Below are 26301 nucleotides of genomic sequence, written 5' to 3' on the forward strand. Positions count from 1 at the left end.
CTGCGGCCATGATGCTGCAGGAAGAAGCTTTACAGAGACAATATGGAAGGTAAAACTCTTCTTCCTCAAGCTTTATACACATATAAGTAGAATAACAGTACACAGAAATAAAAATGTCCTCCTTCCACCCGGTAAGTTCACCGATTATGTGCTTTTTTCAACAAACATGCTCTTTTACAATTCAAATGTCCCACAGGCTACCGGGCAACCAGTGTTTCTCCTCCCTATGAATTTGTTCTTAATGCTTTTCCTCCAGTGACCCCAGTGCAATCAATCTCCGTTTAGATAAAGAAGACAGGGTATAAGACAGACAAGTACTCTGGGGGATCCTTGAAGAAGACAAGACTGAAGATGGCCTGCTACAGGAGAGGGCTCTGGGGTAAGGAAACAAGCCTGGAGGTTCTAGGAGCCTGGAAGCAGGGGCGGATCAGAAAGCTTGGTTTGCAATGCTGGTGAGGCTGGCCTTACCCTTTCTTCTAGGGATCAAAGAGGAAAGGCCCTAAGCCACACCCTCCAGAAATGAACCCTTGGAGAAGGGTCATCTACTTGCTGAGAGAAGTCTGGAGTAACAAGAACTGAGGGAAGGCGTCAGCAGGCTATTCCAGTCACTCATGCACACACAGAGCAGGCTTCCTGCAGTTCCAAGTGGTCCACACCATGGAAGCAGAGGGAGGTCTCCTTGGATGGACCAGCTTACAGACCTCATACAAACAGCTTCCCCTGCCTCTCCCTCTCCTCAGTTCCCTTGACAAAGTGGAAGACTGAGGAGAGAAGTCACACTGAACCATGGAAAACTATGCTCAGGTACTAATACAAATTTACTTGTAAATAAACAAGCAGTTTATAATAAACATCAGTTTTCTATGCTGCCTAACAAAGTACCACAAACCGAGAGGGTTAAAGCAATGCCCATGTATCATCTCTCAGTTCTGTACGGTAGAAGTCCAGGCACAGCATGACCGGTGTATCTGCTCAGGGTCTCACACATCACGGCTCAAAGTCCCCTTCTAAGCTCATGCAGGTTGCTGGCAACGTTTAGGTTGCTCTCAGTCTCTTGCCCTATGGCCCCTGCCCTTTGCAAAACCAACACAAAGAAACTCCCTTGCATCAAATACCTCTCATGCTTCAAATCTCCAACATTTCTGTCTCTGATTGCCACAGCCAGATGTAGAGGGCTTGTGTGATTAGGTCAGGTGCCCAGACTACCTCCCTATCTTAAAGGTCAACTGATTTGGGACCTTAATTACGTGTTCAAAATTCTTTGAAAATTCTACAGCAACATCTAGATTAGTGCTTGATTGAATACAATTGGGAGGAGGTGTATGTGCACCTTAGGGGCCAGGAATCTGGGGGCCATCTTAGAATCCTGCCTGTCATAAGCACCATGTGTGAGTGCTTGGCTAGACAGGTAAGATTTAAAAATAAGACAAAGATTTTCAAATGCCTGCTAGTGCTGGTCCAGTTTGTTTCCATTATCAGCTGCTCCAAAGACAGGAGGGCCAAGGGGGTTAGTGTGAATTATTTATAGATAAACCAAGCTGAGATATACAGCTGTTCTCTGTGCTGTCAAGAGCAGAGCTTCTGACTAACTGTCCATATTTTACAAGAGTCTGAGGCTCAAAAGAATTAGGAAGAGGCACTCATGAATTAGAGACTAGCTTGGAAAGAAGGTGCAATTTTGTGGTCAATGGCAATTTTTCTACACAGAAAGATGACAATGCAGTGCCATGAAACAGCTGAAGAAATGGCTGAGTAGCTGCCCTCAGGCAAACTTTGTGAATGACAGTGACACAGCAGTCTATTAAACACAACCTCTGGCAGGAATTTGGGCCAAATCAGTATGCAGTACTTTGACCACTCGATTACCACAAAATCTGACCATCGTCTCAAACACATTTTAGACTGAGGGCTGAGCTGGAGTGTTGGTTGAACAGTTAGAAATTGGAAAGCTAAAAAGCACCAAACATCCCTTTAGAAAAGAGGGCCTACTTGATTTTCTTGGAATACCAAAAAGTGATTAGGGAGAAATGCCTCTCAAGAACTGAACTTGACAATAAACACCTCCATTTTTAGCAAGTTTATTCAATGTCCACTTTTTAAGAGCCATTAAATCTCTGTTTTAAACTTTTAGATTTGAAATCAAGATTTTCTGCACTTAATAATTATATAAACCAAAGAACTCAGTAAAACAAGTTCCCACCCAAAGAATCTTTTAAATCAGCAATAAATGTTTGAAAAAAGGAGTTGTTATGGAAACAGAAAAATATTTAACAGCACTGGCATAAATAACTGCAGGGGGTGAGTAAAGCAGGGGGTGGGGGGAAGGTGGTGGTCAGGCCCAAGATTGCTCCAGGCTGACTGCTACAGAGAGAGAGGGGGGAAGTGGGGAAAGAAAAGAAGGGCGGAGGGAGAGGGAGGGAGAGGGAAGGGGCAAAAGAGTAGAATCAAAGAATAAATTTAAACAAAGTGGATGTAAACAAAGAAAGCCTATTTTTCAAGAAAGTTAATTTGATCAAACGTCAAAGACATTCTACAGGGCAGTAGGGACGGCCAGGGTAGTGAGAGGAGTCAGGCCACAGCGGTTTAGAAAGCAGCCACGGAGCTAGAGCTGCATCCTTGCTAAAGGACAGGAAACCGTCTTGGAGACCCTGGTTGGCAACTGAATGCAACCTGGAGTGATAAATTTCATCCGACTCAAAAGTTCTTACATTTACTGCAAAGGGTGTTTTAAAATTAAGAATGGCTTCTGGTTTAGCAAAAATGACCACAAGCAGTAGAAGTAGTTCACAGAAAACATAAGGCAAAACTTCAGTGCATAAGTCAAGGTACAGTGAGCAATGATTTCTGATTACTTACAATTTCTGGAAAAAAATATTATGAAGTGTTCTGTTAAGGCTACTTCTCAAGTCCAAAAATTACTGCTAGACATATGAAGCTAATGAAACGTTTACAGCATGGGCATTAATTAAATCAGTACATTGCTGGATCAAGAAGAAAAGGTATAGCAAATGTTTAATGAAGTGCTGCAAAAACACTTGAAAATGCAAAACGAATTTTACTGTAGCAGAAGAAATCAGCAGGTAATCTTGCTGGACTTAAAGACAATGTACGGCATGTGTTAAGTGTGAAATACGTGCCAGATATGTAAAGATAAATAGTGTGTATTTATCTTGATAGTCGGGTCTAGTAGGGAAGCAGACGTCAAAAGAAACAATTAGAGCAATAACCAGCACTGACAGAAGTTAGTAGAGGATGTCATGTGTGATGAAGAACCCAATTCCAGTTTTGATGTCTCATTGCTGACAGATTTCAAGCCCCACAATGTCCCTTCACCTTATGCCCCACATCTGGGCAAGCCCACAGGAAAGCCTGCACACTCTCTCTCCGATCTACTAAGAAGTTCAGACCATGCAAGCCTACCCAGCCTCACACCCTAAGCGTAAGAGCCGAGCCAGTTTCCTTTCTCTGCTCTCTCAAGCCATTTTTCAGACCTTGGGAGCCCTCCCTGCTCTCCCCAGAAAGGTTCATTACGTGAGGATATTAAATCTTTTCAGCCCTTCTTGGTGTGTGAATCAGTCTTGACATCTAAATCAAATTTTGGGTGTGGATCCATCCCAGCTCTGTGGAGTGAACACCACACCATGGAAGCAGAGAGGAAGGCAGTTTCTACCTCTGTCAGGCAGGCCGGGGAAGGCGTGCTTTACAGAGGACTGAAGGTCATCGGGGGTTCAACGGGCCAGGGAGGTTGTAACGGGCTTCAACTGGAGTTACTGCCCACTGCACGACTTTTCTTTCTCTGGGTGAAACCCTGATAATTACAGAGACACCCCCTGGGAGACACGTCCACCACCAAACACCATCCTTATCTGAGCGGTGAGGTAGCCACCTCACCTAAGCCAGGGTGATGACTGTACTACTCTGAGATTTTTCCAACTAAAGTAAAAGAAGGTATTATTCCCCGAGGGAGGGAGGCTAGAGAATGTGGGTCTGAAGAACAGTCAGTAGATTTGCTCTCATCATTGTAGGGAAAAGATATGGGCAGTGGGAGAGAAGAAGCCAACAGCAAGTGGGGCAGAGATAAGAGATGCGGGGGGGAAGAAAGGCCTAGTGGTGCTGGATAACGTGCATCCTGTCGTTCCCAGGTCCCACTGCAACTCTGAACTTTCTGCAAATATATTACAGTCCTTGGAATTCCTCCTAGTATATCCTTATTTTTGCTTAACTCCTTTCAGTTAGATTTCTATCACTTAGAACCAAACAACGACAGCACTGACCAAAACAGAGGGATTACGGCACTCTGTAATTACTGTTAATTTTCTTACAATACCAATAATGGTACTGTACTTATGCAGAATGTAGGAATGAAATGTCATCATGTCTGCTACAAATGATTAAAAAAATCAACAAAAATGTGAATATGGCAAAAATTGTAATTATTGAATTTAGTTTAAGAATATATTCACTATCTGTTCCATTTTTCTGTATGACTGCATGAAACCTTCCATGAAAAATTCTTTTTGGAGAGGAGCCTCTTAAAGTATGTATAACATGCCTGGAGCTTTTAAAGAGAGTTTGGCCATCATCTGAGCTAAGAGACTCCCAACAACAGCTGGATCTGAGATTGCCCTGCTTCCTTGGGATCCTCCCCAAGTACCTGCCCGTGGACATCAATATTCAGGTCCTGCCCTTGAGGCTCCAGCCTGCTCGCAATTTTCCCTTCCTGAGTGCCTGCCCCTGTACACTTTGGGCTTGCTTAACCAGCTCCCACAATTAGATAAGCCAATTCCTTATAAAAACCCCACACATAAACATATACAGGGACACACACACACACACAAATCTGACTGGATCTGTTCCTCTGATTGAACTCTAATACATGTGTTCACATCTGCTCCCAACTCCTACTTCTATAGATCCACTTCTACCTTTATGAGATAAAAACAAACTCCGTTCAGTGCTCTCAGGCTGGACACAGAAAAGTTTAAATTAAGGGTAAATTTTTTTTCCTTTTGTTTCCAGTCTTGCAGCAGCATACAAATTTGCTGCTTTGGGGAACAGTCCAGTCTAACTCCGCTATCCCTTTTTCTGTGCTGTAACCAAGAGCTCACACTCTGTTTCAAACAATTTTCTTCATCGTATAACCCAACCCTCGTCTGTACTGGAGTGCACCTGTCTGTTCACACATCTTCAGCACATCGTCCTCTCCAGTCGTAGATTAATTCATTGATTCCTATCAGTGCTCCTTGTACATGACACCTAATTACTCTCTAGCCTAAATATTAACTAAAAATGTTTTACATTCTGCATATCCTTTCACCTCCTAATTCCATTTTTTTGGACTCTCCTGAGGAACTAGTCATGGTTGTGCTTAAAGCATGAGTTTCAGCACTGATTATAAGAACAAAAAGTTTAAAACAATAAATGAATTTTTAAAATATATCCATACAATTTGCTGTTCTTTGATACCATAAAATAATGTAACAGAAAATTCTATGGAATAAAAAAAATGCACAGTATATATGTTTAGAAAGCAGGTTAGGGACTTCCCTGGTGGTGAGTGGTTAAGAATCCACCCGCCAGGAATAAAGACGCAAACGCAGAGAATGGACTTGAGGACACGGGGAAGGGGGAAGGGTAAGTTGGGACGAAGTGAGAGAGTGGCATGGACATATATACACTACCAAACGTAAAACAGATAGCTAGTGGGAAGCAGCCGCATAGCACAGGGAGATCAGCTCGGTGCTTTGTGACCACCTAGAGGGGTGGGATGGGGAGGGTGGGAGGGAGAGGCAAAAGGGGGGGATATGGGGATATATGTATATGTATAGCTGATTCACTTTGTTATACAGCAGAAACTAACACAACACTGTAAAGCAATTATACTCCAATAAAGATGTTAAAAAAAAAAAAAAAGAATCTACCTGCCAATGCAGGGGACATGGGTTCAATCCCTGGTCCCAGAAGATCCCACATGTCTCGGAGCAACTAAGCCCATGTGCCACAGCTACTGAGCCTGTTCTCTAGAGCCCGCCAGCTACAACTACTGAGCCTGCATACAACAACTACTGAGTCCATGTGCCACAACTACTGAAGCCTGCGTGCCTAGAGCCTGTGCTCCGTAACAAGAGAAGCCACTGCAATGAGAAGCCCGCGCACCACAACAAAGAGCAGGCCCCGCTCGCCACAACTAGAGAAAGCCCGTGGCAGCAACGAAGACCCAATGCAGCCAATAATAAATAAATAAATAAATTTTTTAAAAAAGAAAGGTTATAAAATAGTTTATGTTCAGAAAATACTGTTATATTTTTGTAACTCAATAAGTAAATACAGATACACAGAAAAAGGACTTGAAGGATAGAAGTTCAATGTTTATGTTTCTGGGTGGTTGGATTACTCGTAAATTTTTACTTCTTTCTCTTGATACGCATTTTCTAAGTTTACTACAGTGAACATGTACTGCTAGCATATTGGGCAAAACCCCAGTAAATTTTGTAGTGGTGATTTAATAATCTGTGGCCTAGAACAGGAATCTTTACTAGCGCTTAAGGATCCAGATATGGACTTTGATGGGGATGGCTATAAAACCCTTGAACCTATATGCAAAATGTTATTGGTATGTGCAACTGTGTGTGTGTGTGTGCGCATTTGGGGAAAGGAAGGAAGAGGTTCTGATAGCTGTCATCTGTTTTTAAAGAGAACCATGATCCAAAAAAGGTTAAAACTCCCAGTCCAGAATTTTGCTTGCCCTTATCTCAATTTCTCCTATTTGGGGGGTGGGGCATTATGTAAAGCGTTGAGGGACAGATAATTTGGAACAGGAATTACCAATTTCGATTCAGATATTTTGCACACCTGAAAATTTCTTTATCTCAAGGGATGCATGAAATTTTCAAAACTCCCTTAAAAAAAAAATGAGGTGAAAAACGTTGGATAGATATAACTTTTGAAACAATCTCTCTAAAATGGTTATTGCTAAGCTTTTCAAAGTAAGAATACTCACTACGTTAGACTTAAAGTTTTGCTACTGTACCCTGATCTCCTCTGTCCCCAGGCTCATGGTGTCATCATAAACATGGCCCATGCCATAGTCTTAGACTGGAGTTCATCAGAGAGACAGAACTCATCATTATTTTAAAAATAATGAACTTTCTTGCTGAAGATCAAAATGCATGCCATGTTTCATTAAATATTTTGCATTTGACAGAAGGAGACTATGGGTGATATATTACTGTGACTGGATTAAGAACTCTACGTTATTGCCATCTCAACATCGTATCTAAACCTTTTTATAGGACAGAAACAATAGTGATGTATTTCCTATCTAAACATTATGGTCTTTAAACCTAACACCCACAAGTCAATTTTACTATTTATATAACGACTACTTGCAAATACTGATTCCATCTATAGGTACAAAAGGAAGCACACAAACTTCTCTCTGCAGCCCCACCCCAAAAATCCATGATCTCTGTAAACACCTGAAAAGATGGAGTTGTTATCAGACAGCTCTTCTTATGCTGACTACTCTACCATGGTTTTGTACAAGTATAACTGATATATTTGATTATTCTAGGTTTGAGATTGTGAAGAAATTATTACAGAATTAATTAAAGAATGTTAAAGAATGCAAGGCTGCCTACTGTGGTACACGTAAGAACTAAATGAAAACTTGACATTAACATCTTAGTGTAGAAGAACAGTTTCAGGTACCTGGTTTCAAATCAAAAGATTAATACACTTCCAAATTTAAAAATACCCTGAAATATTTAAACAGAAATTATTTAAATTTAATGCCTTCACTAGTAGAAAACGGTTAACTACAACTTTGACAACATTAAAAAAATTACAGTTTTCATTTATTGAATCAGAATAGACCTGCATACAGCTCCCCCTACCAACTTCCCTTTTAAATTCTTTTCTTCTAATAAATGCTGGAGAGGGTGTGGAGAAAAGGAAACCCTCCTACACTGTTGGTGGGAATGTAAATTGGTACAGCCACTATGGAGGTTCCTTAAAAAACTAAAAATAGAGCTAACATATGATCCAGCAATCCCACTCCTTTCTCTGGCATATATCCAGAGAAAACCATAATTCAAAAAGATACATGCACCCCAATGTTCACTGCAGCACTATTTACAATAGCCAGGACATGGAAGCAACCTAAATATCCATCGACAGAGGTATGGATAAAGAAGATGTGGTACAAATATACGATGGAATATTACTCAGCCATAAAAAAGAATGAAATAATGCCATTTGCAGCAACATGGATGGATCTAGAGATTGTCATACTGAGTGAAGTCAGACAAAGACAAATATCATATGATATTGCTTATATGTGGGATCTAACAAAGTGGTACAAATGAACTTATTCATAAAACAGAAACAGAGTCACAGATGTAGAAAACAAACTTATGGTCACTGGGGGGGGGGGCGGCGTGTAAAGGAGTGGGAAGGATACATTGGAAGATTGGGATTGACATATATACACTACTATATATAAAATAGATAACTAATAAGGACCTACTGTATAGCACAGGGAACTCTACTCAATATTAAAGACCTATATGGGAAAAGAGTCTAAAAAAGAGTGGATATATGTATATGCATAACTGATTCACTTTGCTATACACCTGAAACTAACACAACATTGTAAATTAACTTTACTCCAATAAAAATTATATTAAAAAAAAGGACAAACAAAAAAAAATTTTTTTAAAACTTCTTTTCTTCTGCTAACTTACCAGAGTGGCATTACTCTAGTAGTTATATCATTTAAGATGTTCTCTTTACCTACCTGCTAAATTGGGTTGGAACCAAATACGGGTGAAGACTTGTCTTCCCCTCAGTGTATCTGAGATGTGCAAAACCTGAGACCCAGAGGCAGAAGGTAAGCAGAACTATGGTTTGAGGAAGTACTCTGTGGTTGGACCTTGTCTTCCTGTAGGATCTGCTTTTGTTTGGCCTCCTGGGTTGGTGATAATATTATTTATTTGATGATGTATAAAAGTTTGTACTTTAAAAGCATATACATCAAACAAATTAATAAATTCTTCTACATCCACAAGGAAAAATGTTAAATAATAAAAATGGAAATGAAGTGCTAATCAGAAAGGTAACCCTAAGTTTAATGCTGCTTCTGAAGATAAGATCCTCTGAACCAGAGACTCCAAAATGTGGATATTTTTCAAACTTCAAAATTTAATATTATATGTTAGATTCATAATAGATACTTACTGCCCATTTTCAAACTGTATTCAACATCATTTACTTTCCTGATGACTAAAACATGTAACTTTCTCATACAAGATAACACAGGCAAAAGGCAAGACAAATGCATGCATAAAATATATATAATATTGCTATGGTCTGAAAATTTTAAACTTACTGTTCATGGAAATCCAGCATTGGTGGCTCAAATCGTATAGGTCTGCAATTACCCCGGTACAGAGATATACTGTAAGTAAAAAGAAAACAGCCTAAGAAGCAATTCTTCAACATATGTGTTTCCCCAAACCAAAGTCAGACACTTGAGTTTTGTCATGATAAAGTTTCTTTAAGAAAAGTGGAGTCTTATATTAGAGATATGCGTTACTTTTTTATTAGAGGAAATCAATAAACGTTTGTTTTAAAAAATGGGGAAAACAAAAGGAGTGTTTTTCCTATTCAAAGGTATGCAAAAACAGAAACTGCTCAAATAGACTGTGGAAATTTATTTGGTTGATATAATTGATAACAATATACCTTAATATGTTCATTTGGATTTTTTTTTTTTTTTTGCCACACCACGCAGCTTAAGGGATCGCATTTCCTCAACCAGGGATTTAACCTGGGGCACTGCAGTGAAAGCACCAAGCCCTAACCACTGGACTGCCAGGGAACTGTCTCATTTGGATTTTTAATACATGTACAGTGAACAATAAATAATTACTTGTTCTTGGAAGGCAATCTATAGAGACAAAAACTCATGATCCCATTGTAACTAGAGTGTCAAAGAACTAAACAAAAGTCAATTTGGGGATAGAAATTTCTAAGAACTGAAATATCTTTTTAATCTGAGAGTTTGCAACATACTGATCTATGATGTCTTGGCCTAAATATTTGAGTATCATTTCTAACTATTCCCCTTGATACTAGAACCTCTCACTAAAACAGATTCCTGAATAAGCAAACCTCCTAGACATCACCACGACCTAACATTGATGCAAAGTATAAATAACCTTGGAGAGGAGGTCCACATACCTAAAGTCATCTGTTTACATACTGAGAGAGGGAGAAAGTCATTCAGACACTAAAGTTTCTAAACAGTAGATTATCTTTCTGTTGTATTTTAAGAAATGATGTAAGAGCAAAACCCATTTTGTGAGACTACTTTATTTCCATCACCTCTGCAATTCAAAAGAGCACAAGCTTCACATGATATAGTAATTTCATTCAGGAAATACAGGAAATACAACAGAAATAGACAAGGACATACAGAAAATGTAGAAGATCTAGATTTAAGTCAATTCAATAAAGATTAAATAGTCTGAGCAGTGGAATAATTGAGCTTAAAAAAATAAGGTTTAAAAGTGTTTTTAGCCTTACCAATTAAGAATATTACTCTGTGCTGCTTGACAATCCTTCTACATATGTTGAACATTAAAGATGACAAACACGAGAAGGAAAAGACCAAATGTAAGATTATACTTTACTAAAGCACAAAACTAAAGACACTGGGACAATGAAGGCACAATTCCTCACAAGACAGCTGCCACATGTAGCCAGAGGTACAGAATACTCCCTCTTGATTTCTGCCCTTCTTAGACATACTATAACGAGGATACTCTTCAGTTCCTTTAAAACAATAGATACTGATCAGTTCATCAATTTTAACAGTGTGAAACTCAAATTTACATAAAATCTCCATCCAATCAAGAAAAAAAAAAGTGTAATGCATAAAGTAAATGTGTCTGAGTCAGTAATTCACATATATATAAACAATGACTGTGTTAGATGCTAGAGATACAAAGGAGATTAAGATACAGTTTTTTTTCTCTCACAGAACTGAGAGTCTAACCCCCAAATTTCAAGTGGAAATGTTTAAAGTGGCCAGGCAAGGGAAAAAGTGCAGTGCACACCCCATTCACTCAACGCAAATATACTGAACGTCAGGGGCTGTCTAGTGGCTGGGGCCACGAGAACAAAGAGCCTGTTCTCACGGCACTAACGTGCCAATGGGGAAAACAAAAGTAGAACACATCACGTGATGACGTCCAACATATAAAGACAAATCAAACACAGCAGGAACAGAGAAGGTCTCTCTGAGGAGGGACACTGGGGCTGAGACCTGACTGGTAGCGATCTGGAGGAAGAAAGCAGGAATGTCCTTGGCATGATGAGGAACCAGGAGGCTGAAGTGGCCAGAGTGCAGGAAGGAGGGGGAGGAGACCGGAGCTGAGATCAGAGCGGTACAGAGGCCAGGTCTCCTTGCATAAGTCTGGATTTCATTCTAAGGGTAACAATAAGCCTCTACAGTGTTTTGAGCAACGAAGTAACATGATCTAACACATTTAAAAGGTCAAATCTGGCTGCTGTATGAAGAAGAGACTGCATGAGCCCAAGAGTGAATCAGGAAAGCCCTGCAGTTGTCCAGAGAGGAGGGGACAGCCACTGTGGCCCAGGATGACTGCAAGGGACGGTGGTGAGAAGTGGCTCTTTTCTGAATATTTTTGGAAGCTAGAGACATCATGCTGATGGAGTGTAAGAGAAAGAAGAGAGGCATCAAGATGACTTAACTCTAAGATTTTGGCCTGAGAAACTAGATACGTAGTCATGACATGGAAGAGTGGGTTGGAAGTGGGGAAGGGTAGTTGGGTAGGGATTCAAGAGTATTGTTTTAGACATTTAAACTTGAGATGTCTTATCTAGATGGAGATGTCAAGTAGGCAGATAGATATACATGGTGATTGTTTTATATTAAAAAGTTACTGATTTGGGGGTACTGATCTTAAACCCAGGCATTTTGGTGAGTTAATTCTAACAGTCTGTCTATAGATTCGCTTAGATTTTCCCCTGCCATTATATGTGTTGCTAAAATGATCACTATCTTGGATTGTCTCTGTAGACAGATCACCTGCAAGTAACAACAATTCTGTTTCTTCCTTTTAAATCCTTAGACCTCGTTTTCCTTTTTCATGCCTTATGTGGGCTAAGACCTCCCCTAAAATGTTCCAAAGAAGTGGTGTCCAGCAATTGTTATCGTAACATTTACAGGATGCTCACAGAATATGAGATAGAGGGGACAATACATAACAGATAATTCCCTCATAAATAAATGCATATTTTCAAAACAACAGCAGATCTATATCTAAGGACCAATTTAATATTTGAGTGGGTACAACACAAATTGTCACAGGTATAATCTTGTTTTAACAAAACCAAAAATTCAATAGCATAGCTATCACATACCTACAGCTGATTGAAATGGCTGCTACTGTTTATTTAGAATGGCCATGACACTGTTTAGTGCTTTATTAACAGAAAGCAAATGTCTACAAATCCATAATGTTGAAAAATAAACTGGGGAAGAAGCAATATGAAAAATGGTGCCCTTTGTCAATTTCAAAGAAACAGAATCTTAGACATTATAAAAGTAATACATGATTTTATGCTTTCGGCAGTGATTGTATTTTTTCTGAAACTTTCAATACAATATTTTATTTTCACTAAAACATTAACTGTTTATTTGGGGAGAAGGAGATGAATAAGGACTATTCTGACTTCAAGCGAGGGAACAACTGGAGAGATACATGAAATCTGTGTTGTTTGGTGAACTGTTAGGTCGAAATTAAGCACACAAGACCTTCCCAAATGAAGCATACAAGACATTCTTGGAGCTTTGGGAATTTGTTTAAACTGTGAAATTTAAAATATTTTCCTAGGGGCAATTACTACCTAAACAAAAGGTTCTCTTCAGGCCAATATTTCATAACGAATGATTTGTGGTCTACCTACATCTTAATCACCTAGGATGCTTGTAGAAATGCAGATTCCAGGGCCCTGCGTCTCTCGAATCTGATTCCTTGCATCTAGTATGGAGCCCAGAAACTGGCACTTTTATGTACACTCTCACATTTGGGAACTACTCTTTTGTAGCTTGATCCACAGTAAGCATTGCAAGCAGAAATAAGAGGGGAATGAAAGCACTTTAACAAGTAAAACTTTTTAAAAAGTCACCAACAGTTTAAAATGGTCCCCAATATGACTTTTATTAGAGACAGCTATATAGTGACTTAAGAGAAAAGATACAGATTACTCCTATATCAATATTTTTCAATAAATACGTTTTAGCTTACATTTTCATTTCCCTAAGGACTAATGATGTTGAACAACTTTTCATTTGTTTATTGTTCAATCAGATATCTTCTTTTGCAAAGTGTCCGTTCAAAGTATTTTAACTGGCATGTCTGTCTTAATTTTGAGTTGTAAGAGTTCTTTATATATTCTAGATACATGTCCTTTGTCAAATGTTCTGTACTGTGAACATTTTCTCCCTGTCCCTCCTTTTCCTATTATCAATGATGTCTTTTGGGGAGTGACATCATCAAGAAGGTGACATAGGTCATTCTTGACTTCAGTCCCCCTCACAAGAAGACCAACCAACAACTACCGATAGATGAGATACCATTGTGAAAATCCCAAAACACAGGGGTGAGGCTCAAGAACATCCTTGGACCACAGAGAGCAGGAAAAAAGAAGAAAAAAAAAACCAAACTGTATAAGGTAAGAGAAATGGCTATACTCTGGTCATATCGCCTCTCCACCAGGCTGGTGCAGCGCTGCACTGAGAGGGCCCCCTAGCGCCCACAGTTTCTCAGATGGGAAAGAGAGCCCACGGTGGACATCTAGCTCCCCCAGTGTTGTGGGGAGATAAGTGGACATCTAGAGTTATGAGGCCCAAAGAACCCCACACAGGTTGAACTTGAAAAGGCCTACAATGAGACACATTATGATTAAACTGTCAAAAGTCAAAGACAAAGAGAGAATTCTGAAAGCAGCAAAAGTGACACATCACATACAAGGAACACCCCACTCCCCACCCCGTAAGACTACATTAGTCCCCCCTCATCTGTGGTTTCACTTTCTGTAGTTTCAGTTACATGCGGTCAACCATGGTCTGAAAATATTAAATGAAAAATTCCTGAAATAAAAAATAGGTAAGTTTTAAACTGCACACCCTTCTGGGTAGCATGATGAAACTTCATGCTGCCCTGCTCTGCCCCGCCCGAGACATGAATCATCCCTTTGTCCACTGCACCCTTGCTGTATATGTGACCCAGTGTCAGTATAGGAAAAAAACAGAGTATATACAGTGTTTGGTACTATCTGCAGTAATAGTGTAGTGTTTGGAATGTATGCCCCGCAGATAAGGAGGAGGTACTGTACAGGTGGATTGCTCAACAGAAATTGTGTAGGCAAAGAGAGAGTGGGATGACGTTCAAACTATTGAAAGAAAATAACTGTCAAACAACAATACTATACCCAGCAAAGCTGTCATTCAGAAATCAAGGAGAGATAAAGACTTCACTGAACAAACAGAAGTTGAGAGGGTTCATCATAGCCACTTCCGACTTACAAGAAATACTAAAGGGTGTTCTTTAAGCAGAAATAAAAGGATGCTAATTGACATCAAAAAAACATATGAATGTATGTGTAAAACTCACTGGTAATAGTAAATATACAGTCAAACTCAGATTCTCTAATACTGCGATGATGGTGCATAATTCACTTACCACTCTAGTTTAAAAGTTAAAAAACAAACTATTAAACAAACTATTAAAAATAAATTACAATAATTTGCTATTGAATGGACAATAAAAAAAATATGTGTAAATTTTAACACAATGAATTAAAATGTGAGGGGAAGGACTTCCCTGGCAGTTCAGTGGTTAAGACTCTGTGCTCCCAATGCAGGAAGCATGGGTTTGATCCCTGGTCGGGGAACTAAGATCCCGCATGCTCCATGGCGCAGCCAAAAAATAAAATAAAATTTAAAAAATAATAAACAAAATACATAAAATGTGAGGGTGAGAAGTAAAATCTTGGACCAAGAATTTCTTTACTTGTTAAAGTGAAAGTCATTTATGGACCAATTGACAAAATTAAAATAAGGTCTGTAGATTAAGTAGTATATGTAGGTATTAATTTCCTGATTTTACTGTGGCTTGTAAAATAATGTCTATATTTATAAGAATTATACACTGAAGTTTTTAGGGGTAAAATAAAAGAGCATCATGTCTACAACTGATTCTCAAAAAATTCAGAAAAATAATTACATATACATATATACCTATATATAGAAAGATAGGGAAGAGAGAGAAGAACGAAAGAAGAGGTGGAGAGGGAGATTATGAATGATCAAGCAGATGTGGTAAAATGTTAAATGGGGACTCAATCTAGGTCAAGATATACATGGGATATATATGGGAATTCTTTGTACTCTTTTTGCATCTATCCTCTAAAGTTATTTCAAAACAAATGATAAAAAAATTAAATATAAATTGAAAAATATAGTACATTTCTTGTAGACAATATATGCTTAGATATTTCCTTAATATAGTCTGACAACTGGTGTGGAAACCATTCAGTTATTATAATATTTGATATGGTTGGGTTTAAGTCTACCATCAAAATTACTACAGTCTTCAAGATTTATGCAAAGTAGTACTGTTTTTTGCATATATGTCACTTCATGTGCAGCTAAAAGCTCCAGAGCTAGAAAATAAATCTAAGTATAAACCCAAATGGAATCTTAAAAAACAACTTAAGAACATTCCCTTTAACTTTTTCACAAAATTTATAACAGATATTAGACAAACTGTAATTGTGAGCAGACTTTATCTGCCATTAAGGTATTAGCAAGTTCTGGCTCTAACTATAATCTTCTAGATGCTTATGGTTAACTGTAGGCAACCAAAATGGTTGTACTTAATAAAAAGCAAACTATACAGTCAATTAAAGAACCTCAACCACCTTAGTTTGAAAAGTACTCTGTAGCCCAGTATTTTTGGCTTATATCCTAGAGATACCAGGAAACTTAAAGATCAGAAGACTCTGGTTCTTCTTGTGGACACTGTGTATACACATACACACATAGATACACACATGTATCCTTCTTACCTAACTGTATACGCCAACATTTCCAGCTCTTATAACAACATAATATAATAACAACAACACTGCTCCCAATATCAAACCTTTGCACTAGCTGTTCCTCTGTCTGAAATGCTCTGCCCTAAGACTTTCACCAGGTAAGCTGAAACATGATTTCAGAGAGGCCTTCGTTATGGTCAAATCTAAAGAAGCAATGGAGTCTTGTCTATCTCAGACCTTTCTCTAGCTGATATTTTGTTCATTTATTTGGTGGCTTATTGTCTGTTTTCCCCATTAGCACACAGGTTTTACCAGGGCAGGAGTCTTGACTATCTGGCCCAGCCAGCACTGTGGTAGTTTTAAAATATGTTTACAAATTCTCTGATCTGCCTCTCTTCAAGAGGTGGGGGCTTAATTCTGCTCTCCTTGGGGGTAACTTCCTATGAATAAAATATGATGGAAGTGACTGTGTGACTCAATTACAAAAGACACTGTGGCTTCCTCCTTGTGCTCTCTCTTGGATCTCCCGCTCTAGGGTCTCCAGCTGCTGTGACATGGGAACATTCAAGCAGCCCTACGGAGAGTTCCACATGGCAAAGAACTAAGGTCTCCTGCCAACAGCCAGTAAGGAACTGAGGCCTTCTGCTAATGGTATGTGAGTGAGCCATCTTGGAGAGGACCCACCGGGCCCAGGCCTTCAGATGACTGCAGCTTCGGCTGATGTCTTGGCTGAAATCTCACGAGAGACCCTGAGCCACAACTACTTAGCAGAGTTGTTCCCAAATTTCTCACTCACAGAAACAGAAAAATAATAAATGTCTGCTGTTTTAAGCTTCTAGGTTTGGAGGTAATTTATTACACAGCAATAGATAACAAACACAATGACTGAATCACTAATTCTTAGAACAATGCCTGGTGTATGTAAAGATTCCAGTAAATATTTGCTGAATGACTGAACAAATAAATTAACAAACACCCACAACTTATGTAACATTTTAATGTTTGCAAACTACTGTTACCCAAATAAGTCTCTCATATGGTCCTTACAGCAACCTTATATAATGCACAACCTTATATCACATATAAGATACATCAGGCCGAGAAATGATCTTCCCCAGTATGCAAATGAAAGTCATGCTCAGAGCAGTTAAATAGTTTTTCTCCAAGCTATACATCTGGTGAACACAGAACTCAGGTCTCTTTAATTCCTAATCTCCCACCATAGGGCTCCACAACCCTAGGAAAAGACATTCATAAAAGGTGGCCTCACGTCCCAAAATATTAAATCATTACTGGTACCCATTATAACATTTTGGTGTTCAACTAAAATAAACACTGATGGAATACTATGTGCACATTATCCACCATTATATTATGTAGCTGGCATCTTTTTAAACAAAATATTATCATGTAATTGATAACTGTATTAAGACAAATTAGAAAGGGTGAACCAGAAGGTAGGAGAGAAATATAAAAAAGAGTAGCTTGGAAAATTCTTTCATAGTTTTAATTCCCATGATCCTGAGCTCGTGAAAGCAGCAGCTCTTCTCTTTGCAGAATGTCCTGGAAGCCCTTGGGGCTGAAGCAGATAGTAACAGTTGTGGTGGAGAGGGACCAAATGGTCGCCAGAGACTAGCTTCGCCACCATTGGCTACAGAATCATTTTGTAACTAAGCTTTTCATGATATAAATTTCCCTGGAGCAAGTTACGTTTCACTTACAGAATGAGAGTTTTCACTCAGGAGATCACGTCTAGGCAACACAAGAAAGGATGGGGCTGAACCTCTCGGCTTACTAGAAAAGTCACAGGGCAGCAAATGGACTATACAATGGGGGAGCACAAGAAGTCAGAAATTGGTGCAGAAACGACCACAGGAGCTCAAGAGCCACAAAGTGTCCGTCTCAGCAATCTCTAATGCTCAGCAGAAACGGGGGTACCCCCGAGGAGAGGCTGGCAGAGGCGGCCAGTAGTGGAGACCAGGAGCTGCAGTCAGAGGCTAACTTCACCTCAGCTGTGCCTTAGGCCTTGTGGACTGTTTTGATGATGAAAGTGAGACACCATGTGAGGCACACCCATGTGTCTCAGGTACCTGATCCCCTACAACTAAGCCCTGAGGCTTCTATCATTGGATTATAATATACTCTTCAAGTGAGCTGCCTTCTTTCAGAAAGCAGATTGCCTTTGTCATTTCATCAACACATATGCTTTATAACTCATCAGAAGCTGTGTCTCTACTGTCCTTCAAGACGTCTCAAGGCAGGGAGTGTATCCACAGCCCCAGCACAGAGCAGACTGTGCAGACTCTCACCTCTCTTCCCCACCATGTAAGCTCCATCACCACTACTTTCCTTCATGCGCCTCCACTGGCTCCCCTATGCCTCTTTCACAGCATTTCCCCTCATTCTTAACTAACTCTATATTGCTCTTCTGGCTAAAGAGAGAAAATACAGCGAACACTGAAGGAGTCCATATTTGATATAAGAATATCAAAGGGAATGCAACACGGGGCTGGTGATCAGAAGATAATGAATTCTACCTGAAACCCTGCCAGTCTAACCTTGTTAGCACATCCCTTGGTTCTAAGAATCTCAGAGTCCTCATGTGTCAAACAAGGGGGGTCAACAAGACAACCAGTTAGGGTCTCCTGTAATTAGAATCATCTCTCCTTATACGGTAACTTCCTCTGCCAGGGGCCTGCAGGTAGACCCTTGATGACAATTGAGGGCAGCACTGCTCAGCCCATAAAAAGCGGGGAGGACCACGGGAGAGGTCACTGGGAGCTATAAAGCCGAAACTCTTCCAAAGCAAGGGGAGTTTCAGCTACAAGTAACCCCCATTGCATGTGATGCGGAAGGAATACTACACAATGCACGACATGCAAATTCAGATTTAAACTTGGTCTTCCATACACAATACTTGAAATACATGATATAATGTGATTTACTATTTGTTTTCCCTCCTCACCAAAAAAAGTATGGGGAAAACAGAGAGCAGGAATCCCCAAGAAAGACCTGAAAGTATGTCAGTATCTTACTAAATACATAAAATTTTATATATTAAAAAATATATATATACCTATTACTGCCTTACCTTTTCTGTTGGTATGAACTGAGTCCAAGTGTTGTCTCAGTCTGTGAAGGAAGAAAACAATGGTGAAAACACGGAAACCAAATCTTTATACTACAGACATACAGAATACCCAACATATTTTATTACAGTTTCAACTTTGACCTTATACTTACTTTCAGGTTAAACCTGATCCCTAAATCATATGAAATGATTTGTCACAGCATATAATTCAAATGAGAGAATAATTTGGATTAAATTTTAAACACACATGGAAATAATGCAAAGTAATAGAACTGATTTTTAGAAGCTTGCCAAACCAATACATCCTATGAGAAGAGTCCTCTTTCCAATTACTTTGTGAGGCTACACGTGTCTCTCACTGTTCACTCCTTCCCAACTGTGTGCAGGTGCTGGTCTACTATGGTTCCTGCCACCATGGAGCTTGAGGTATGGGGCGGGGTAGGGGTAGGGGGAGTCAGTTATTTTAAAACTAAATAAATATGTGTTTATACATTGAATAAAGGACTTTGGAAAAATTGGAAAGATGCTATGAAAGAGAATAAATAGGTGACATGCTTAAATATGTCATGAGGGAAGCCCTGTCTGAAGAGATAACATGTATACTGAAACCTAAAGGATAAAGAAGAGCTGTGTTTGGAGGTGGGATTGTGTGGTGGTGGAGAAAACAGCACGTGCAAAGGTCCTAGCACAGGAAAGAGCCTGGATGCTCAAGAAACAGACGGCAGGTCTATTTGGCTGGAGTTTAGAGAGAAGCGGGAGAGAAGCAGAAGCGAGGCTGGAGGTGAGGCAGCACCCTGTCACGTTGTGCCCTGGTAAGAAGCCATGCTAAGAAGTCTGGCTTGTGTTGTACTCTAAATGCAGTACAAGGGGACTGAAGTTGCAGGAGAGAAACAGACACAGACATGGTCTAGACGATTTAAGTGTTAGAGACATTACTTTGACTGTAGTGCAGGATATGGATTAGAAGATCCAGCAATCACACGTCTAGGTTTATACCCCAAAGAACTGAATGCAGAGAGCAGGGACTCAACAGTTATTTAGATATCCATGTTCACAGCAGCATTACTCACAATTGCAAAGCATGGAAGCTACGCAAGCGCCTAATGATGAATAAATGAAGAAACAAAATGTGGTGTATACATACAAAAGAATATAATTCAGCCTTGAAAAGGAAGGAAATTCTGACATATGCTACAACATGGATGAACCTTGAAAACTAAGTCTACACTTAGACTAAATGACACAAGCCAGTCACAAAAGGACAAAAACTATATGATTCCATTTACATGAGGTACTTAGAGTTGACAAATTCATAGAGACAGACAGTAGAATGCTGGTTGCCAGGGGCTGCAGTAGGGGGAATGGGGAATTGTTTAATGGGCACACAGTTTCAGTTTGGGATGAAAATAAAAGGTCTGGAGCCAGATGGTGGTGATGCAGAAACAAATGCGAATGTACTTAATGCCACTGAAATGTACACTTAAAAATGGTTAAAACTGTAATTTTATGTTATGCATATTTTACTACAATAGAAAAAAAAGCTATGGCAATCAAGACAGTGTGGCACCAGTATAAAGACAGACAAAACAGATCAATAGAACTGGAGAAAACTCAGAAATGAACTCACACGTTTATAGTCAACTTGATTTTCAACAAAGGCATCAATGTAATTCAGTAGAGAAACATGTATCCTTTCAACAAATGGTGCTGGAACAACTGGACAAAGCTTGGGGGAAAATGAACCCTTAGCCTTGTATCACACCATGCACTCAAATTAATTTTAGATAAATCATAGTTCTAAGCATAAAAACTAAAATTATAAAGCTTCGACAAAAAAAACAGATTATATTTGCAACATTCAAACGACAAAGATTTCATGAACGGGACAAAAAAAACACTAGTCATAAAAGAAAAAACTGATGGATTGGACTTCATCAAATTTTTAAAAATATGCTCACCAAAAGACATTGCTATGAAAATGAAAAGGCAAACCACATACTGAGAGAAAATATTTGCAAATCACCTATTTGATGAAGGACTTGTATCTTGAACATGTGAAGAACTTATGAATCTGAATAATAAGGAAACCACCCAATTTTTAAAAATGAGCAATTCTACAAATGTCAGTTAAGCACATGAGAAGATGCTCAGCACCAGTTATCGAGAGAAAGCAAATTTAAACTTCAACGATACACTACAACCTACAATCACGTCCAAAATGGAAAAGACTGACCATACTAAGGGTTGGCAAGGATGTGTAGTAACTGGAACTTTCATACACTGCTGGCGGGAGTGTAAAACAGAATCACCATTTTAGAAGAAGTTTGGCAATTTCTTACAAGTTAAACTTAAAACACCCACCATACGACCACTCTGAGATATTTGCCCAAGGGAAACAAAAGCATAAGTCCATACTAAGACTTATACATGAATGTTTATGGCAGCTTTATTTGTAATAGGTCAGTACTGGAACAACCCAAATTTCCGTCAACAGATGAAGTGACACATGAATTGTGGCATGGGATAGAACAGTAGAATACTACTCAGCAAAAAAAAAAAGAGTAAACTCAAAGACTAGGAACCTTTCTTTTTCTCTATTAAATATTTCTTTATTATTTTAGAAAAAATATTTTTAAAAGAACAGAAAATAACATTTGAATGGGGAAAAAGGAATAAACTACTGATACATGCAACAACATTGATAACTCTTAAAATAATCATGCTGAGTCAAATTCCCAAAAAGTACATTCTATATGATTCCATTTATATAAAATGATTTAAAGTATAAACTGATGGTGTCAGAAAGCAAATCAGTGGTTGCCTAGAGATGGAGAGTGAGGGTAGAGGGATTACCAAGGGTCACAAGTAAACTTCTGGGGGCCATGGATACATATATTTATTATCTTGATTGCAGTAATGCTTTCACAGGTGTATAATATGTCGAACTTTTCAAATCGTACACTTTAAACATGCACAGTTTACTCTGTGTCACTTTTACTTCAGTAAAAAGTACAACCTAAGAATTCTAGGACATGCCAAACTGTGGTCCCCATCTGGAGCTGACAGAAAGGAGACTCAGGAAGTGTAGCACCCATGTACACTTTCTGGAGGGGAAAAAAATATCTTCACGAAGACAATCTGGCCAAGATGATTACTCACGAAGAATTGCAAATGAGGAAGCTGTCTTGTGAAAGGACAAGCAGATACAGTAAAGGAACTGTGGAAATAAGGTTAGAAAAGCAGAAAGTAAATGTTGTTTTTGAAGTATAAGCCACAAAATAGAAAAGTCATTTAACTATAATAAGAATAAAAATCTCAGCACAACCCTAAATATTGAGAGAAAAGGAAAGATCACAATAGACACTATTTTGTTTCTGAAGTAATTTGAGAAATGAAGGTTTAAACATATCTTAAATATGTATCTGAAACTTAAGCCCCGAAATTGAGGGAGAACAAAAAGGAAAGCATAAAAATTAGATGGAATAGATTAAACACATATATAGCATGATTAAATGAGATAAACTCGTCTATTAAGAAAGACAAAAGGATCATGTCGAAAAAACAAAGCCCAACTATAGACTGTAAATACCTAACACAAAATGATGCAAAAACGTTGAAAGCCCAAGAATGAGCAAAAATAAACAAGGTAAACGCCTCCTCCCACCCCACCCCCCAGAAAAGAAGAGAAAAATCAAGCAAAAAAAAGGGTTACATTAGTAACAATGAAAAGATTTGCTATTTATGTAAGTATTTTTATAACTGAACAGCAAAAAGAAAAAAATAAAGAAACTGGGGAAAAGAATACTGTGATTGAAATATAAGCAGAGAACAGGAGGCAAATCACTTAAAGAAAAATAAATGGCCAGTAATCATATGAAAAAAGATGGTCAGCTCACCAAGCTATGAAGCAATCCCTAGAAGAGACTGAGATTTCCTATTTCACCATCTGATTAGTGGAAACCTTTGAACTTTATGCTCAGAGATAAAGGGTCTGTCAGGAGTACTCAGGGCCCTAGAAAATGCCTGTGCCATGTATTTCTGTATCTTCTATCAAATATAAGACATACCTACAATATTTCAAAGTAAACTTCACTGAATCACAGATACTTAAAGTTGGTAACGCTTGACATATTGCAAATGATCTTTTCACTGTGCATCTACAAAGATAAGCACAATTCCCACCCACAATTCAGACTCCATTCTTCTGTTGCATTTAAGGCCTCCAGTCTCAGCCTAGCTCACCGCTAGGCTCCACATTCCAGACCAGTCTGAGCACAGTCTCTCTCAGAGAGCACCCCAAGGGGATATAAAGGAGGAAAATGAACTATTCTTCCACTCAAATGGAAAAGACTCTGCAAAAATAAGTCTGTGGTATATTCTCAAACAGTATTAAATTCTCTTATCACAAAAATAATATATAAGTTTATCCCTATAACCTAGTGGTTCCAATTGGGGGCAATTTTGTCCTCCGGGGCATTTGGCAATGTCTGGAGACATTTTTGATGGTTGCAACTGAAAGGGCTACTGGCATCTAGAGGGTAGAGGCCAGGGATGCTGCTGAACACCCTACAACACATAAAACGGTCTTCTTTCCTCATCTCCCAGCAAGGAATTACCTGGTCCAAAATATAAATATTGCCAAGACTGAAAACCCTACTGTAACCTGAAGTTTATACAGACATATCAATAATTTAATTTTCATTTGTAATAACATCTCCTTACATTATAATTCAAAGTGCATAACTGCCACAACTGTCTCTATCTCTAGTGGTCCTTGCAGTTCTTAATACACTGGAGACACTCAAATTATATTTACCAGTCCAGGATCAAACATTATGTGTCAGAATTCAAATCTTGTGCTCTTATCTGTAATTATTACACACTTATTACGACATACCCTTTTTTTTTTTTTTTTTTTTTTTGGCTTTGTGGCTTGTGGGATCTTAGTTCCCCAACCAGGGATTGAACCCATGCCCTCAGGAGTGAAAGTGTGGAGCCCTAACCACTGAACCACCAGGGAATTCCCGACATACCCTTGATAAGACTGTATATGCCTAAAACTGACTTCTTTTAGCTTACACAAGCTGAAGTTGGCCACTCATTTCCTTTTATGTATATTTTACATTATTTTCTTAGTGGTTACCCTGGAGATTATAATTTATATCTTAAATCTACAACAAACTTGTTTGAATTCCTACCAGCTCAGCTTCAACAGTATACTTAATTCTGTCATTTTGCTATTTGTTTTCTATATGCCTTATACTGTTTTCATCCCTCATTTCCTGTAGTCCTGTCATCTTTTGGTTTAGTTGATTTTTTGGTAGTGAAATGTTTAAATTCATTTTGGGTATTTCCTATATTATTTTCTTTGTGGTTACCATGGGGATTAATCTAACATCCTAAAGTTATAACACTCTAATTTGAATTTTTATCAGATTTAACTCAATCACACTCAATGTGTACTTCTTTACAGCTCCATCCCTACTTCTTTTGGTTGTTAATGTCACAGAACTTCTTCTTTTTGTATCCAAAAACAAAATAATAGTTCTTTTAAGTACATTAGTCTTTAAATTATATAGAAAACAAAATGTGGAGTTACAAACCAAAGTGACAATAATCCTTGCTTTTAGACTATTTTTTAATGTATTAGTCTCAAATCTTGTAGAAAACAAAAAGTGGAGTTTCCAACCATTGTTACAATAATACCAACTTTTAAACTGTCCATGTATTTACTTTTACTGTGATCTTTATTTCTTCATATGGCTTTACATTGTTGTCTAGTGTTCTCTCATTTTTACCTGGAGGACTCCCTTCAGCATTACTTGCAAGGCAGGTCTAATGGTAATGAGCTTCCTCAGCTTTTGTTTATGTGGGAATGTCTTAATTTCTCCCTCACTTTTGAAGAACAGTTTCGCCAGTTATAGGATTCTTGGTTGATAGTTTTTTCCTTCTAATACTTTGAATATATGGGTCCACTGCTTTCTGGTCTCCACAGTTTGTGATGAGAAATCTCTTAATAACTTATCAAGGATCCTTTTTATGTGATGAGTCCCGTTGCTCTTGTTGCTTTCAAGATTTTCTGTGCCTTTTTAAGGTCTGATTTAACATGTCCCAGTATGAGTCTCTGAGTTCATCTTACTTGGAGTTCATTGAGCTTCTTGGATGCTTATATTCATGTCTTTCATTAGTTTGTGACATTTTCAGCCATTATTTCTTCAAGTATTCTCTCTGTCTCTTTCTCTTTTTACCTTTCAGGACTCCCACAATGCATATGTTGGTTCACTTGATGGTCTTAGGCTCTACTGACTTTTCTTTAATCTTTCTGTTCCTCAGCATCGAGAATTTTTCACTTCAGTTATTGTATTTTCAGCTCAATTTTCTTTTTAATTTCTTTTTTCCCCAGCTTCACTGAGGTATAGTTGGAAAATAAAAATTGTTTATATTTAAGGTGTACAATGTGATGTTTTGATATACATATACATTGTGAAATGACGACCTCATATACTCTTTTTTTTTGGTGAGAGCAATTAACTACTATCTTAGCAAATTTCAAGTATACAATACAGTATTATAACTACAGTCATGTTGTACACTAAGTCTCTAGAAGTTATTCATCTTGCAAAACTGAAATATTGTACAAAAACTGAAATGAAAAATTCACTAGAATGATTCAAAGGCAGATTTGAGCAGGCAAAAGAAAGAATCATCAAACTTGAAGATAAGACAGTGGAAATTCTCGATTCTGAGGAAAAGATGAAAGATTAAAGAAAAGTCAGTACTCTTCTTATCAGCAAAATCTGACTGCTCTCAGTTTGTGCCTTTCTAGGGGTACTTCTGCTTCTTTGATGGATTCTGAATTTCTCTTCAAAGTATTTTGGTACCAGTATTTACTTTTATGTCAGTGTTTCTGTATAAGAATGAGAGCTAGGGCTGCCTACTCTGCCATCTTGATGATGTCACCCTCTTTTGGTTTTCTTTTTAGGTTTTCTATCTTTTTATTGATATTTCCATTTTATTCATACGTTGTTTTCTTGATGTTCTTCACATCTTCCTTTAGTTCTTTGAGCATCTTTAAG

General features: G+C 38.4%; 1 protein-coding gene across 3 annotated transcripts in view; it reads right to left on the minus strand.

Annotated features, from left to right (window-relative positions):
- Positions 1–26301, minus strand: part of TMEM131 (transmembrane protein 131) — a 191666-nt gene that overhangs the window by 108049 nt on the left and 57316 nt on the right. For all 3 annotated transcript variants that reach the window (XM_068564214.1, XM_068564213.1, XM_068564215.1), the window contains exons 3-4: positions 19226–19266; positions 9389–9457 (exon numbers count right to left, since the gene is read on the minus strand). In XM_068564214.1, the coding sequence (XP_068420315.1) occupies positions 9389–9457; positions 19226–19266 (110 nt within the window). The remainder of the gene's footprint in view (positions 1–9388; positions 9458–19225; positions 19267–26301) is intronic.

Source organism: Eschrichtius robustus, chromosome 15 (assembly GCF_028021215.1).
Source record: "Eschrichtius robustus isolate mEscRob2 chromosome 15, mEscRob2.pri, whole genome shotgun sequence".
Taxonomy (NCBI): Eukaryota; Metazoa; Chordata; class Mammalia; order Artiodactyla; family Eschrichtiidae; genus Eschrichtius; species Eschrichtius robustus.